At 38.8% G+C, this 18,324-nt stretch overlaps 1 protein-coding gene across 1 annotated transcript in view; it reads left to right on the top strand.

Moving 5' to 3' along the window:
- Nucleotides 1-18,324, top strand: part of ABI3BP (ABI family member 3 binding protein) — a 171,029-nt gene that overhangs the window by 18,120 nt on the left and 134,585 nt on the right. Inside the window, 2 exon segments of the mRNA XM_075725367.1 lie at nucleotides 6,534-6,713; nucleotides 17,922-17,990. Coding sequence (XP_075581482.1) covers nucleotides 6,534-6,713; nucleotides 17,922-17,990 — 249 coding nt within the window.

Raw genomic sequence — 18,324 nt, 5'->3', positions numbered from 1 at the left:
GAGCCAACCAACCAATTTTTCTCCATGTTTGGGAGCCAAAATACAAAAACATAAAATAGTAAAAATAAAAGTTGCACAGTGTTAGATTATCATTGAAATCTTGGCTGGTGGTACTATGGCACTGCATTTGGAAAATGAAAGCACTGCTGTGAACGATTTGGATGGTGTAAGTGAGGTGGTGCTCACAAATACATGGTGCTAATATATTTTCTTAAGGCATGCTTCATTTGTCTAGCACTCTGGGAGGCAGTGCTAGGTCTTGCCTTCATGCCCTCTAAAATCTCTGAAATGGTGAAAAACAAGTAATTTCAATGTAAGGCAAAAGGAATTCTGATGACAAAGCCAAATTTGCTGTAATACAGTACAGCTGTATTCACCCTCTAGTTTTGTAGGGCAGAGTTCACTCTATGGATAAAAACAAAAAATAGGTCTGTATTTGATCATGAGAGACCGTACACACTTAAAGCACACCAGTAGAATCACAGAATAAGTGAAAGTAACATCTTGTGCCAGTACTGCTTTTGCTGAGCCTTCAGTGAAGCAGGCAAACAGCTCAAAAAATGTAAGTTGCCAAGGTGAATTTATTTCAAAACATAAAATGGTTACTTTATTTCATTTGTGCTTCGTTCTTGAAGTTTGTTGCTATATCAGCACCTCAGAGTTACTTCTGAACGTGCTAATTATTAGTTAATAAATTATTCAGCCAGCTGTTGACGTATCTTCTTAAGTTGGAGAGAGAAATACAGTGCTCTTCAGCTGAAGATACTTTATTTGACAGGGCCAAGGTATATTTTGGGGTTTGGGTAGTAACAGAAAAGAGCCAGTTAATTCAAATTCCAGTCACCTCATCACCTAAGTTCTCTCAGGTTCCTTGAAACAGAGGAAAATCAAACCAGCTGGCAATTTTAACTAACTACACATCTATTGTTACCAAAAATATTGTAATGATATAATGGGGCATGGGACACAGAATTTCAAAGGCTTTAATTCTCCGTTACTGAAACAAAATTCTTTTTTTTGTTCTTTTGGGAAGCAAGCTCTCAGGTGGTTTCATTTGCTTTTGTAGGTTGGAAATACTGCTGTCCCCAGCACTGAACAAATACTGCTTTAATGCAGCTAGCCCAGTGAACCATTTCTGTTTATCTCCTTACTTCTCTCCAGTTATTAAATAGCAAGGAATTATATAAATCTATTCTTAGTAGTTACTGTTTTGCCTTTTCAGGCTGCTTTGCAATGGTGATTTCTTAGGGGGCTGTTAGACCTAAACCAAAGGGCTTTGACTGAACTTTTGCTGTGAAAATAGAAGTTGAAAATTGGATTTCTCTGTTTGTCTTGTAGCTAAATATGAACCATCATTTAGAACTAGCTGGTATGAATAAGAGATGTTAGCAGTGCTTATGAATTCTCCCCTCTCTTCCTCTGTTACTCCATGATTAATTAAAGTGATAAGAAGATACTTCACATAATCCCAGGTGGATCCAAAGCTTGAACAACGACTGTCCAGCTGCATATTTTGTGTATTATTTTCTGTAGCTGCTTTCACATTTTAAAGATGTGAATTTCAGTTAGGTAATTTAGAGTTAAATTTTTCTACAGTTTCAATATTTATTTGCTCTTGGCTCCTGTTGCCTATACGTGACCTCTTATTTTTTCCAGCTAGCCAAACTATGGTGCTCCCAGCTGAATTCTTCAGACCATTTGTAGCTATTTTCTTCTTTCTGAGGGGTTATCGGTGTCTGGTTCCCTTATGGTGCAGCTGATTCATTAAGCTGTCTTTAAAAGTCTTTCCCCTTATAGGCGAGGAGTCCTTTCCCTGGAGTGATTCTAATACTACAAGTGGTCTGATGCACTTAACATAGTGCTTTTAGTTCAGATATGCTGTGCACGGTTTGTCCTGCTGCTTTTGGCCATCAATTGACTTTTGTTGAAGAGAATACTTGCAGATCCGTGTGGAATTTCTGTTAGCAAGCCAGGAGGGAAAGATTGTTTTTCAGAGGTAGCTATGGGTCCCAGAATCTTTCATTTGGAGATGGCCTCAATGTAAAAGAATTACTCTACAAATGCAAATACTTAGGACCAGCGTTTCAATAACACATGCCAAAAGGTGATACAAGTGAATATGTGTTAGGAAAATTCAACCTTGCCTTGCTCTGTGCCTGCAAGTGTTCTTTTCTGTTTGTAAGGTGTTTTCAGAATCTCTTTGCATCGGAATTAGAGGGCATCTAGTTTGTCATTAGGCTCTTTCATCAAGGAGGCGGGTGGGAAACAGGTATTTTAAAATCATAATATGACAAAGTTATTTTCTCAAAATCAAATACGTTCTTAGCACAGTATCATAGCAGTCAAGTTCCTGTGACTTCCCTTGTCCATTCGATCATGTTTAATGAATGTTTGTCTGAGTGGTGGCTGAGATAGAGGTACTACTCAGAACGGGAATGCCTGGTTTCCCTGTTAGTTGCTCAAAATACTGTGAGATCTGTTGTGCTCCTGAGATTCGTCCCCATTTACCAATCTGATTGATGTGAAGTCCTTTATATCTGTACTGCTCCAGGCTGGCCCTCTCTTGACTAGACTGGCCATGTCTGTGCAGCATGTAGTATTGAGCTCTCCCTGGTTGGCTGCAGAGGCCCCTCTGCACTGCTGTGCCCTCCCTGTATACCTCTTGCCTGCTCCAAGATTTCCAAGTGACCACGTGGACCTTCCTCATAGGCCTAAACATGAGTTGCATTTTGTTACGTTTTCAGGGGAGGCTTTTTTGTTTGTTTTTAATTTTGACCAGTATAGCGGAGTTGGGCTTACAGTCTCCTGCACAAAGCTGCCTTTTCCTTTTAGATTCAGGAAATGCTTGAATTTGTTCATAAGGGTCCAGGTCTCCTTTGAACTCATGTGACCTCCTTGAGTCTGGAACATTTTAACTTTTTTTTTTAATTCTTTAAGAACCATTTCTTTGTAATGTACTCAGTTATAACAAAAGTGGGTTGCTTCACAGCCTTTAGTGTTTGTATTTATGATACTAAGAATTATACTGCGTGTAAGTGGACACAAAAGTGAGGTGTTGGAAGAGTGCGAGAGCTCCTGGAAAGCTGTTGGAGTGCTAATCTGTTGGCAGGCAGAAGACGTAGACTGATGACTACATAGCACACTGACCTGGTTTGGGGAGAGATATCATTCCCGACAAAGAGTCCATACCAAGAGTGATCTATCATGCATTGATAGTTCTGCTGTGGCAGAGAGTACTTTCTGTGCTTGCTGGCTTCCTTCTGTCCTCATTGTTCTTTGGTTTTGTCTCCTGTTTAGCCTTTTACTCCCTGGAAGCCAAATGCTTTCACTCAACAGCCACAGTTCCCAGCAAACTCAGGTTCTAACTTCGGTCAGGAACCTTTGTTGCCTCAGATAGAAAAACTTGTCAGTGTTGGCCTTGGTTGCTCTACTTCTGTCCGTACACTTCCAGAAAGTGGTCAGCCTCAGATAGTTATTGTTTGACCAGTTAAAATTCATCCCTTGACTTCAGTGATTCTGGAAAGCACACAGCCCATGGAAGGGAATGTTGTTTAATCATATGAAGGGTAGCATCCGTGTTGTTGGTTTAGCACAGTTATTTTCCTTTAAAAACGTGCAGCTAAATAATAGTGAAGGCTATGTGTCTGCCTTGCCCTATGCTAGTCTTTGGGTGAGGCTGCACCTTCAAGAGGAAGGGGAGAAGAGCGCCTGTGCTGAGATCGACTGAGCCCTCTCAGCTAGGGGAACTTCTGCTGTGTGGAGAGAAGGAAATAGTAAGCAAGGAGCTGGCAGAAGGGGTAGAAGATAGTTATGTCAAGAAGAGCATGGAGCAGACCCTGTATCTAGATCTTTGAGGAGAGGGAAAGAAAGGTTTTTCCTAAACACTGTGGAGACTCTGCAGTATTTGTTGCCATCCAGGCCATCACTGAAAGGATCCTGTACTTAAAAGTGAGCTAGAGGGAAAGGACCTGCCCTGTCAAGACAGTGTGGGGAGGACCAGGATTTATTTTTTTAAATTTTAAGTTAATCTCCTTTTCTTTTCTTCTGTTCTGCCTCATTCTCTATTTTTAAAAATACATTATTCCTGTTTCTGTTCTGCTAGACCTGGCTTTGAGTTTAAAAGCTCTCTTGGTGGTTTTGATGTGCTAGCTATAAAGAGAAGGTCTGAAGAGTCCTACCTCAAAGCTGTTGCTGTCTTGGGATCCCATTTAGACTTTCTGTTTTTAGAAACCTCACTGGCAGTTTTTAGGCCTAAGTAAAATCAAGAGCCCTTGTCACTATAATTGACTGCTTATGAATAAAATACAGTATCTATCTAATTGGAATCCAGCCCAGTTGAATTCAATCTCAAATTAGAATTAGGTCTTCAAATTAATGTAAATTTTAACTGAGACATATATAGAAACAATTGTGTAAATAAAAAAAGTTAAATTATTGTAAATTTAAAATTAAAATAGATCTTCACTAAATTTTTTAAAAATCCAGACCCAGTTTTGGGTCTGATTAAGAATTTTAATACAGAAAACAAATTATTATCTCATGTTTGAACCAAGTACTATAAGTCTTGCTTTCTTCTTAGACATGAACATTCAATGGAGAACAGGAGACCATCCTTTCATTTATGCTCAGCTCTCCAAAGTTAGGTTAGAGTATTGCAGACTACATAATTTTAACAAATCTAGTTCACTGTCAATCAGAGGTAATAATCCTAAACTTCGTTGGCATGGAATGCTTTTTACTAAGAATCTTTATGAAGCATATTAGAGGGTTTTGAAGTCTGTTGGGTTTTCTACCTGTTTTCTGCTATTTGGAGCCTTGTCGATATTCAAAGTTGTACACCCGCAGCAGTTTCATATACTGAAAATAAAAGAAGTTAGGATGTCTCCCAGATAAGGAAGCAACCGCCACCCCTTCCCCTGTGATGGTATTGTACTCCTGAAAATGTCAGGGAGTTGAGTTTTCTAGAAGCCTTGCAGTCTTCTGCAACCTGGCAGAGTTGCCTTTGGAAAATCGTGACGGTTTCCTGGCTGAGTGCTTTTACTTGATCAGTCTTTAGATAAAGGAAGAGTCTCATCGGAGGCACATGTTTTCCATCAGTTTTACTTGCACACTTCTTTCTATAAAGGGAAGAGGCATAAGCATTTGGCTTAGTTCTTTACATTCAGTGTGCAGACAACTGCAGGTGCTCAACAGTACTACTAAATCATCTTCACAGATTGTGGATTGTGGCCTCTCAGCAACTCTAGTCATTAGACTTTTTCCAAAAAAAAGGAGGGTAGGCTGGGGTGATACCAGACAATCGATGTGCACTTGTCTAAAGAAACTTTGAATGTCAGTCTGCAATTATTGAGAGAGGGAAAGGAAGAAAGGAAGGGAGGGAGAGAAAGAAAGAAAGGAAAGGAATCAGTATTGGTCTACCCTGTTACTTAATGACAGGTCATATATCTCTCATTGGTTTTCTTCAGTATTTCACTCCTGAAGTTAGATGATTTTGTGCAAATTTCATTGTTTTTCCTGAAAAGTTAATTTCAGCCCTCATGATTGGAGGGATGCCTGAAAATCTGTTGGGAATAAAAATTTATATTTTGAGAATGAGAAGAGAAATAATAATGCAAAATGTATTATTCTAGTGCCAGTGTCGTAAGTTTGGGGAAAAGTCATTATTTTTAAGCGTTGGCATTCAACAGTTCTGAAAATATGATAAGGCTAACAGTGACAAGGGAATATTAAAATTGTAAGTACCAAGGAAGGAAAAGCCAATTCTCCCTCACCCCACCAAGAGAAGACAAAACACCTTTTTGTAGCCTAAAAAATTAATTATTCTGTTATGAAGTCATTGTGTGTTGTTGAGTTAAATTTTTGTGGATGGATATACAAGATGTGTCTTGCTTTATGTGCTGCTCCCCTGGAAAGCATAAAAATGAACGTTTAAAAAAGTTCCTTAGTAATTTTCAGTAAAGTATATAAGTTGGTTAGGTGTCCTGGTGTAATTCCAACTAGAAAATTACATTTCCAGCCCAACATAGCAAAAAAAAAAACCCAACCAGTACCATTTTTTAAAATCTAGTTACTATTTAACCTCTGCCCTGATTTTACAGTATGATTAACATCATGTTAAAACTTCGTATTTTTTACTAACAAAAAATAAATCAAACTTGCAAGTTTTTCACCTATGTGTCCTATAGATGGCTAATACTACTATAATTCCCACATTCAATGGAAAAGATACTTGCATTTTTTCCAGTTACTTCATGCACTTTACTACTGCAGTTGTAGAAGATGTTACAGGTAATTATAGTACTAAACTAATGATGGAAAACCAGGTATGTTGGAAACCACAGTTTTACATGACTGTTAGTTTACTTTTTAAAATACACTTAGTTTCCAGGAGGCTCCACCTTTAAGGAATTATTCAGTTGCTTGCAACTAGCAAACTAAACAGCCCTATATTGTTACATTGTCGTATTCCATTACTGATTATATGATTACAAGATAATACGTTCTGATCTTCTCTTTTTTTACTCTTTCTCCAGTGAAAAGGCAGAGTCTGAAAGTTCAGATCAATGCAACAGATGACACCGTTTGCATGAGGTATCTTCGACCAAGTCAAAACACCAAACTAGAAGGTTTTGTCCTGGGTTATGGAAGCAGCTTCTTCTCTAATCAGTACATTCCTTTACCTTCAGAAGGAAAAACCTACATAACAGAACTTGGTAAGGCATATTTGCTTTGCATGCTACCACATTGTCTTGAATTGTGGGAAGAGAGTGAGGAGAATATAAATCTTTGGGTTTCTTAATTTTTGTTTTTATTGGATTGTTGCTCAGGGCTTCTTTGTGTTTGTTTAAGGTTGCCTTGAAGAATTTCAGATGAAAGTGGAATTAGGAGATCCTTCAAGGAGAAAAAGTAGTTCTTGTGGTCTGGAAAAGTTTGCTACTGGTATTTGTTTTGAGGATTTTCACTGTACTATGAGATTGAACTATATTGACCACATCACAGATCAAATGGGATGATTTGCCTAAAGTTGCAGTTATAAAGTAGAATACAAGGGAGATGTGCATGTTTTTAACAAATAGTACAAGAAGCAATGAAACAGTTTTGAGAACTGTGTGGTTGATTTCCTTTGCTAGAAACGTTCGTATCAAAATGATGTCTTTTCTGGCAGGGGCCTATTCCAGGCCTACATGTTATAGAATAACATAAAACTTCTTTGTCAGAAGTTATGGATAGAATTCCATGAGCTGTTGTACGGAAGAGATTAAACCACATCAAGAATGTTATATCCTGTTGCCTGGGATAGGGAGGAAGAAGGGAATTTGGTTGTCCCTTTGACTTGGGGTTGTGTCAGTACGTGCAGGATAGCAAAATAGTGGAACTGGATTAGTTAGAATTGTCTGATAAATGATTAAAACATTGACTTACCAGGATTTGACCTTTTAAGAAATATGTTCAAGCTCTGAGGATTTTCCTGTTGCTTTCTTTAATCTTTTCTAGCATGCAATAAATCTGGGTTACCCTCATCACTGTAATATCAGTGATCTTGGTGTAAAACAAGGGGGAAGAAAAGATGCTTAAGCATAGAAGTAACAATTGCTGTCTTTTTCATGTGGTCAGTTAAGGCAATTCTGGGGGTCTTCCTCAGGCTGAAAACTGCAGAATAAAAAAGAATAAATAAGGTGTTAGACACAGAATAATTAAGATATTAGAGACTTTCACTGTAGCAAAGGTTGACTTTTTCCTTTTTATGAGTTGGTACTCCTGGGATCTCTCTGTAATTCTATCATCAATCCAGTGTTTGAGTTCATAACCGTCGCTTAACCTGTGTTTGATTTATCTGATTTATCTCGTGTAACTTTTGAATCAGTTCACTAAGAATGGTGTACAGGATTTTCTGTAGAATACTGTGAATTGGACATAAGTAATACCTTCATAGCCGTATTGCAGGAGTAGTGAGGATTAATATTTTTCTCTGAGATCCTTGGAAAGAGGAAAAAACACTGAATATAACATCACGTGTAGATCATTTGCACTTCCTATTTAATAGCAGCTTTAATACCTAATGCTTTGTGAAATTGTATGGCTGAGCATCACCTGGAACATACAGGATTCTGGTATTTTGTAACTTTAATGTTCATAGCTAATGGCTGGAAACTGCAGACACCTTTCTTTAGTTCTGCAGTGTGTCAGAGTGCTAGCCACATGCATATTCATTAAAGCTTACGGTTAAGCAATCAAAATCTTATAGCAATGAATGCAGAAGATGACAAAGCCCACGATGCATACAGCCTGTAAGGAAATGAACACATTTTCTCTAGTGTATCTGGAGAGGGAAAAGCACAAGTCTTGGGGAAAACTCCTCTTTTCTTTTTTAATTATTTTAAAGGACAATAACTTCAAAATTTTAAATCACTCATGCTAATACAAGTTGTCAATCAGTTTCCTAGTGACAATGAATCTATCGTTGTGACTTCTGAGTGTCCAGTAACTAAAAATGCAATGTGGGGCATAATATAAAGACTAGCATTTCCAACTTTAAGAAAATGTCATCTTTGAAAGGACAGGAATAAAATAAGCTAACAGCGATATGTACTTCAAGTTGCAGGCATTTATTTAAGGCAATTAACAGTACATCTATGATTTGTCGGAGCTATTGCTTTTAGTTAAGAGTTTTAGGGTTAGATTATATGCTTTGTGGACTTGTTTATTGAGTTCGGAAGCAGAGGGCACATAATCTTTCCAATTTCATTAATATTAAACACCACATTAAAGTGCAGCTTTCACTCTACTTTCCAAGTGTGTACAGAACATGAGCTAAAGCAAGACACATCAGTTGTGCTTTCGGCTCATTTTAGAGTGACTTGTGTGGCAGAGGTGCTGAGAAGACAGTGGTGATTGCTACCATCCCCCACAGTTTCAGGGACCAGCTGCTGGCACAAACTGGAGGAATTGCGGGATGGTTCTTAGTTTTAGGAACAATGGTTAGGTTTTATTCTGGCAGCCAGAGAACTTAGCTCAGCACACACTTTATGTGGATGTCAGAAAAAATAAGGTCTTGTACAGGGACAATAAAAATACTCTCAAGATACTTTCCAAAGATACAAACCACCTACACCCTATTGCTGAAAAATCTTACATTATCTTTGTACTCCTAGTACATGTCATACATGATGAAGTTGGCCTAGTATGCTATCTTCATATTAAACCAATGTATTTTTAAAATTTCACACTAAAAATTGTCTATTCCATGTTATAGATATTCTAGTGATTCAAGTGCCATGGTACACTTTGCAAAAGGTCTTCAGCGGGTTCCACACATTTTTCCACAATCAGAACAACTAGGTTTATACAAAAATATTCACATTCACCCTGAGAACTCCTTCTTGGTCCTCTCATGCTTTGGCTTATCCAACTTGTACAGAAAGCAGATGAACTTTACAGGCTGCCCTAAACAGTGGTTGGCTGTGGCTTTTGCTGAACAGGATGTGGAGGGAGTAATTCCCAAATGTGAAAAGACATTGTGGCCTATTTATGTATTAGTCTTGACTAATACAATTTAAGGCTTCTCCCTCTCCTGTCAGTTTTAGTGGTTCATGGAAAGAGAATACCTTTCCCAATCAATTTAGAGACTTTGATCACAAACTCAAATTGGTTTGGTAGCTTGTCATGGTTTAGCCCCAGCCAGCAACTAAGCACCATGCAACCACTTGCTCACTCCCCCTACCCTGATGGGATGGGGAAGAGAATCAGAGAAGTAAGAGTGAGAAAAACTTCTGGGTTGAGATAAGAACAGTTTAATAATTGAAATAAAGTAAAATGGTAATGATAATAATAACAATATAATAATGATAATAATAATAATAATATACAAAGCAAGTGATGCACAATGCAATTGCTCACCTCCCGCTGACCGATACCCAGACAGTTCCTGAGCAGCGATCGCTCCTCCCCGGCTAACTCCCCCCAGTTTCTATACTGAGCATGACGCCATATGGTATGGAATAGCCCTTTGGGCAGTTTGGATCAACTATTCTGGCTGTGCCCCCTCCCAGTTTCTTGTGTACCTGGCAGAGCATGGGAAGCTGCAAAGTCCTTGACTAGCATAAGCAGTACTTAGCAACAACTAAAACATCAGTGTGTTATCAACATTCTTCTCCTACTAAATCCAAAGCACAGCACTATGCCAGCTGCTAGGAAGAAAATTAACTCTATCCCAGCCGAAACCAGGACATAGCTGAAATGTAAAGATTAGAAATGGAGATTTAAGGGCATTTGGTAGTTACTAAAAAGTATGTTTTCCCAATGGGTTAAGGAACATTGCTTTAGACTATAATCTCCTGAGAGAGTGTCTAGATCTAGGAAAATGGAATCTCTGTATCTAGACAAAAGTGGATCTTGTCCTGGTAGTATTAAAATTGTCTATTCAGTGAAGATTTGTAAGAGAAGGTGGTACAAATACGCAATCAACTGTAGACCCTACTCAAACAAAAAATTATTTCATTAATTTAGTAGTTAGGCCAATGTAAGAAAACATACAGACTTTGCTTATAAATCAGTCATGATTCCCTCCCTAAAATGCATCAATCATTTAAAATATCCTTTGTCCTTTCAAACAAACAGTATAGGTCTACACAGCAGAATGAAGTGCCTTACAGACATTCCTTGATTTAGCTCTGCATGTCTGGTTTTGTTAATGGAGCAGCATAATCAGTATTTTGTTTGGGATAATTGTCCCTGACTGGAACTAGAGTACAGGGAATGAAGCAATGACTAACTTATTTTTTTAATAGATGACACAATATACATAATAATACATATATCTAAGGCCCATGACTTCCATATTTCCAACCCTGGCACTGCTGATTAAGATGAAATTTATTGTCAGATTTTCTGCTGGGTCACACACCTCTTATGACCCTGTTAACAATAAACTTGAAGTCAGCCAATAAATGAGATTTATTAATTTATGAAATTACATGTGTGCATATATTTTAAAAGAAATTAGTAAGGATGTGATCTTTCCTAGGATTTCCAGGACAGATATACAGCTTTGTAGAAAGTGTGACATCTGCCTACATTTCATCCATTAAAATACTCAGCACCTCACTGCAGTGATTCCTATCTTAAAATATTTGGTTTTCCTTTCTTTGCAACTAAAATAATAACCAAGCCAGCAATTGTGTAACAATATCCATGAATTGGGAATTGCCTGCAGAGGGCATGTACAAAGAGAAAAGGGTTCTGTTGGATTTCCTGAACTTGTAATGAGCTCATGCTGGCAACAAACTCTTGAGCAGTTTCATGCACTGCTAGATAGATGAATTTGAATCACAGTGAAGCATAATTGCAATGATGAGGCAGCATTAAAGTTTGGTTCAAAGAAATATGCCTCTTTATCAGGACACAAGTTGTGTTTTCTTTTGTGTACTTTATGAGCTTACATGACAGTAAACAATGTTATTATTGGTCATGGAAGCTATTCAGACTGTCAAAAGATATCAACATGTAAATTCAGCTGGACCAATAAATAAGGTGAATAGACCCATCCAAAAGTTCTGAGCTTGACTTAAACCATTATCTAAATCTGTTCAGTCTGCGTGACTCATAAAGGAGGAGTATTTCCTTGAGAAATTTGTGCTAATTTTTTCAAACTTGGTTAGGAAGATTGCAAATCAGCCTCCTTGAATTTGTTGATACTGTTGGAGGAACCCAAAAAATTGGGTGGGGACAGGAAAATTTTGTAAGCATGAACAGCAGCCGAAACCAGGACAAGAGTGAACAAAATTAATTTCCTTTTCAGTTTCTACAACCAGCTCAGAGTTGGGCCATGCTTTGGCCTTCCCTTTACCTGAACCAGATTGTACAGTATAAGAGGAGAAAGTATTGACTATCCTGCTTTATAACAACCATAATAAGTGATGGGTGAATTTTGTATACATATAGGGAAGAATTCTAGTACCACCTTAAACACATTTTAGAATGTGTAATTCAGGGATGTGTCCTAGAGCAGTGCTTAGCTAAAGGATTTTTCTGTGCAATTTCTTACATCTGATCAGTTCCCAGAAATGTACAGATGTATTAATCACATGGTTTTCAAGATGCCAAATAATGTGAACATTAATATAGAAGTATGTCGCTTCCTAATAATTTACCAAAAAACCAGATTCTTATTGCTAATGCTGGCTGAGCCTAGTGGACTGGAGGCCCGGGAGGAGGTCAGCAGCTGCACCTTCAGCTACACAAGCATACTGACCAACAGCAGGTTCATTCACACCAGCCCCTTTGTGTGTGGGGGCTTCTGTATCTTTTTCCATGCTTGTTACACTACAATACACTTTTTCCAGCTTTGGCCTTTGCCCTTAAAAATATCCTGTAGTAAACCATTAACAATCCCTAAATTCAGATTAGGGAATTGTGGCCTGAAGCTAAAAAATACTTTGTTTTGATTTCTGAATGTGCTGGTCTATGAGTTCTAATGATGCATTGTAACACTCGTTTTAAAATTTATTTTTAAGTTCATTAGTCAGTTCATTCTTACATTGTTTTGCTTTCAACTGTATTTCTGTGTTGGCTGAACCCTTGCCTGAATTAAAATAGTATGCTTGAATATAAGCAGAATTTGTTAGCATTTTGCAGTGCATGTTAGTTATCTGCTGCCACTGATTTGATAGCCTAGCTCATGGCGTATGGAAGTAAGTGTTGTCCTCTATTGGTTTGATGTGTCAGTGGCATGTATTTTTGTTATATTCTTGTTGTCTCCTAAAGCTGCTAAGGTGGATAATAGAAGGTTTTTTCTTTTAATAATTTTGTATCATTAATATTACAGAATCTTAGACAAACAGTTGCTTTTTTCTTTTATAACAACAAAAGTGCTGGTTTACTTCTGTGCAACTTTGCAGTCTTTGAAATGTTTCTTCTGTGGTAAATTGTAGACATACCTGTGTGCACATGTAGTGTGTGTGTCTCTTCTAGGCTGTCCAGTTGAAAAAATACTGAGTAATTGAATCATAGAATCACAGAACTGTTTAGGTTGGAAAAGACCTTTAAGATCATCCAGTCCAACCATTAACCTAACACTACCAAGTCCACCACTAAACCAATTAAGGGTAGAGTAGTAATTTCATGTTTCCTGGCTTGGTGGCTGGATTATTTTTTAATGAAAGTAAAAACTAGGAATCATTAAGGTTGCAAAGGATCTCTAAGATCATCAGTCCAACCATCAACCCAACACCACCATGCCCACTAAACCATAGAATCATAGAATCATTTAGGTTGGGAAAGACCTTTAAGATCAAGTCCAGCCGTGAACCTAGTGCTGCCAAGTCCACCACTAAACCATGTCCCTAAGCACCACATCTAGAGTCCTGCTTGGCAAACCAACTACTATTGTCCGCTGTGTGTCCTGTGTTCATAGCCTGAGGCACAGTCTGTGACTCTCACAGAAATTTCTTGTCCAGCACATCTGATGGTTTTGTTCCTCTCTTTATGAACTGTAACACAGCTGTACCATGTCCCAGAGTGCCACGTCTACCCGTTTTTTGAACACTTCCAGGGATGGTGACTCCACCACCTCTCTGGGCAGCCTGTTCCAATTCTTGACTACCCTTTCCATAAAGAAATTGTTCCTAATTTCCAACCTAAACCTCCCCTGGCACAGTTTAAGCCCATTTCCTCTTGTCCTATCATTAACTACATGAGAGAAGAGACCAACACCCACCTCACTACAACCTCCTTTCAGGTAGCTGTAGAGAGAGATAAGGTCTCCCCTCAGCCTCCCCTTCTCCAGGCTAAACAACCCCAGTTCCCTCAGCCGCTCCTCATAAGGCCTGTGCTCCAGACCCTTCACCAGCTTTGTTGCCCTTCTCTGGACACGCTCCAGCACCTCAATGTCCTTCTTGTAGTGAGGGGCCCCAAACTGGACACAGTATTCCAGGTGCGGCCTCACCAGTGCCGAGTACAGGGGCATAATCACCTCCCTGCTCCTGCTGGCCACACTATTCCTGATACAAGCCAGGATGCTGTTGGCCTTCTTGGCCACCTGGGCACACTGCTGGCTCATGTTCAGCCAGCTGTCTACCAACACCCCCAGGTCCTTTTTGGCCAGGCAGCTTTCCAGCCACTCTTCCCCAAGCCTGTAGCGCTGCATGGGGTTGTTGTGACCCAAGTGCAGGAACCAGCACTTGGCCTTGTTGAACCTCATACAGTTGGCCTCGGCCCATCGATCCAGCCTGTCCAGGTCCCTCTGCAGGGCCATCCTACCCTCCAGCAGATCGACAGTCCCACCCAGCTTGGTGTCATCTGCAAACTTACTGAGGGTGCACTCAATCCGCTCATCCAGATCATCCATAAAGATATTAAACAAGGCTGGCCCCAAAACTGAGCCCTGGGGAACACCGCTCGTGACCGGCTGCCAGCTGGACTTAACTCCATTTACAACTACTCTCTGGGCTCGGCCACCCAACCAGTTTTTTACCCAGCGAAGACTACTCCCGTCCAAGCCATGAGCTGCCAGCTTCCCAAGGAGAATATTGTGGGAGACGGTGTCAAAAGCTTTGCTAAAGTCAGGTAAATGACATCCACAGCCTTTCCATCATCTACCAGGCAGGTCACCAGGTCATAAGAGGAGATCAGGTTGGTCAAGCAGGACCTGCCTTTCATGAACCCATGCTGGCTGGTCCTGATCCCCTGGTTGACCTGCACTTGCCTGTTGAGCTCACTCAATATGAACCTCTCCATAATCTTTCCCGGCACTGAGGTCAGGCTGACAGGCCTGTAGTTTCCCGGGTCCTCCTTCCGGCCCTTCTTGTAGATGGGCGTCACGTTGGCAAGCCTCCAGTCATCAGGGACCTCCCCTGTTAACCAGGACTTCTGATAGATGATGGAAAGTGGCTTGGCAAGCTCCTCTGCCAGCTCCCTCAGTACTCTCGGGTGGAAGCTTTACTGAAGTCCAGGTAGATGACATCCACAGCCTTTCCTTCATCCATAATGATCATAATATTTTCTTAAATTCAGTGGTTCTGAACCAGACAAGTGGTACTTTTTAAACCTGCCTGTTCTATAGCAGAGCTCTCAAAACATCTAGTCTTAGCCTGTTTTCCTATATATTTCCTTTTATACATTATATTACAGTCAGAAGAGTCATGAGTTCTCTGGGAAATGGGGGTGTGTTGTATTCTTTATTAAGGCAACATTTCCTAAATCCATGAAAAAGCTTAGTGAACAGCACCCAACACAAAATATTCCTGCTGAGAGCACTTTGTTACAGAACAAAAATACCTGTTAGAACTAATGATTCCTGATAAATACCAGGTTTTGTGGCTTTGAGATGTGCAGGGAGAAATTTACAGTCTTTGTTTATTACCATATTTTGCTTAACAGATAATCTATTTCTATACTGCTACACATGTCATTTCAGACTTCAGCCAGAATAAATTTTTCCAGTGATGGAGCAGGGCAAAACCAGCTGTTTCAAACCATTTGGATAGCTTTCTTTCACAATCTTGGGACAATCTGTTGATGAAAACATAAATTTTTGCAGTTTTGAAGACTGACTTTGTAATTTGTGAGCTTTCATGGTGATGCCTGAAACTAATTTTGTTGAAGTTAAGGTTGCTCAGTACTTTGTGAGAGTTATGACAGTGTCACAAGTGGGCATGAATGCACAGCAGAGAACTGGGATTAAAGTACAGGAAAAACATGATTTTAAAGTGTCACTTCTGGTTTTAGGTCTCAATACAAAAAATGTCCAGGCGATTGCACAGATCCCAGAAGAACTATGTGCTGCCCTAAATATTAAAAAAGATTTTTTGTAAATGAAAAGAAATTTGCACTTCAGGGTTGCTCTTTCTCTTTACCTAATTCTTTTGTCCACACTGCTTTGAGCAGCTGTTTTCAATGCTCATCTTAGTTATGTTTACATTGGGTGCAGCTGAAACCCATTTAAAAACAATAAACAATTAAAGTACACCCATGGTATGGGTTTCCAATGACTTAGATGCATAGAATCAGTGAGGTTAAGTTAGAGTGGTTTTCCCCACACTGGCACAGCCTTTTAAGTAGTGCAGCAAGCTTTCCATTTATTCAGTACTGGTTTTCCTTCCTCTCTCCTTACAGAAAACTGGGTGTAAGAGAAAATTGAATGATTTCTCAGTGGTTCTGTTTAATTAGTAGACTTCAAGGTATCTGTTACACCGAGATATGCAGGAAATTCCATGTCTCATCCATAGATACAGATTTAGATAGATGTATCTAAACTAGAATAAGAATTTCACATAGAGTAATCCTTTTTTAAAAAAAAAATGTAGCTAAAGTAGTTTTGATCAGTATATGGTGAGACAAATTCTGCCCATGGGTATCTCTTTGGAAGCTCGTATGACTTCTTTTCTAGTGTTGCAGTTTGAGAATAGAGCTTGGTTTTAAATAATTAAGGAAAGAAATCTCTGACATCTGATGTCAAGAGTAAGGGAAAATCTTGCTGAAGATGAATTTCTCAAACTAAAATCACCATTTCAACATTGTTTTAATCAAAGCATTTATTATTTTAAGCTGCAGGGTGAGATTATCTGCCTTTCACTGCCAGAAACATGAATATATCTGAAATTGTGTCATCCAAACTGCATCAGATGTCTCTCAAATGTGTTAGTTTGTGTAAAACTTGGTTTGCTTCATTTCATTATTTCCTATGAAGACTGGTATCTCCAGAAGTTTTCCAAACTGGTTCACAGCTGACACCCAGCTAGCAATGACTCTGCATCCTTGAGAATGGCTGCAGTTCTTGTGTACTTTAAAAGAAGCTTAGGCCGTTAAGGTAAGATTGAATTGAAAGAGAAAATTCTTGTCTTTGGAAGGGCTTTTTTTTTTTTTTTTTTTACGATGTAATATGATCTGTTCTGTTAGCTTTTTGAAATGAAGCAGTTGAACCTTTTATAGGAAGTGGTGCAAAAAAGTTTGAACTGGAGTTAAGATGGAGAGAGTTTCTCTCCCATAAAGATTTAAGAAATATTTTGCAAAGGTTCATTTTCCCTGGGAGAAAATGCATAGGGGCTTCTAGTGTAACAGTACCCAGAAATTCCAGTCAAAGTCACAGCCCGTTGTGGATTTTACATGCATATTAGTCCCTTGGTCTTAAATGTTAGTAATAACTTTACTTTCATAAAGAGTATTCAAAACTGTCAAAGCACTTAATAGTTAAATCTCATAATAAGTCTCTGGAAAAAACAGATAAGCATAATTATAAAACAAGCCAGTAACTGATGTGGAGACTATCTTAAGCATGTCTGACATTGTGTTGTTTCCTGCAACCAACCATGCAAATCTTGAATGATTTAGTATTAGTCTGTTAGGGTATGTGCTCCTAAATGATCAATGCATTTTGTTTATTCTTTTTACAATAGGTCAGCTTTTTACCAAGAAACTGCTTAAAACAGGAAAACTAAGGTGTATACCCTGAAACAGAATACAGAAAGTATTGTAGGAGAAGTTCCTCTGGCTCCTGTCAGGAGAGTAGATATCTATGGTTGTACTCTTCAGGCTTTGCCCTCTTATTACTTTACCTGTTTTACTTTTTTGTTTTGCCATCACCTCTTCCTCGTCATCTGGGTTTTCATTCCCCTTCACTTTCCAAATAATGTTTGCATTGAAATGTTACATGTATGTCCTGCTTTGTTCATCTGTTTGTTGTGTCTCAGTCAAAAAGAATTGCCAAATCTTTTGTGCACAGGTGTATTATTTTTCCTAATGGCTAGAGTATTTCTGAATGATTGGTGAATAAAACTTAAAGCAAACATGCTGAAAGATCACAAAGATTAGGTAACATGTCACTGGATATTGGACTTTCTCTTATGAATTATATGTTAATCCCTTTCTTGAATAAAGTACACGTGCAAGTACACGACTGTACTAATTGCTGCTTTCTTCATTTACAGATGCAGAGCCACGATATTTGGTTTCAGTAAGACCAGCACGTGTTTCAAACAACAAGAAATCTTGTTCAGGTATTTTACCATTACTGCATCTCTTTCTTAAAGTAGTTAAAGGAAGACAGAATCTTTTACTGGGTTTCTCTGAAAAGATATTTGTAACTGTAGCTGTCTGACTGGGGTGCACAAATTCCATACGTGGGAAGGTAAAATGTATTTCCTAGTCAGTAGCTAATCACACATGTGATGTTCAAAACATGAAGAAGTACCTAAAGATTGTTCTTGTAAAAAGTTCTTAGAAATGAGAGTTGAAATTTAGGATACTAATTTCTGATGTTTAAAGAGGTCACAAATGCATGGAAAAAAAGTAGAAGTTTTGAAATACAGTGATCTGGTGCATTGAAGTTAC

Source organism: Pelecanus crispus, chromosome 1, assembly GCF_030463565.1.
Source record: "Pelecanus crispus isolate bPelCri1 chromosome 1, bPelCri1.pri, whole genome shotgun sequence".
NCBI lineage: Eukaryota > Metazoa > Chordata > Aves > Pelecaniformes > Pelecanidae > Pelecanus > Pelecanus crispus.
The sequence above is the reverse complement of the archived record's forward strand: the minus strand, read 5'-3'. Positions and strand labels throughout refer to the sequence as shown.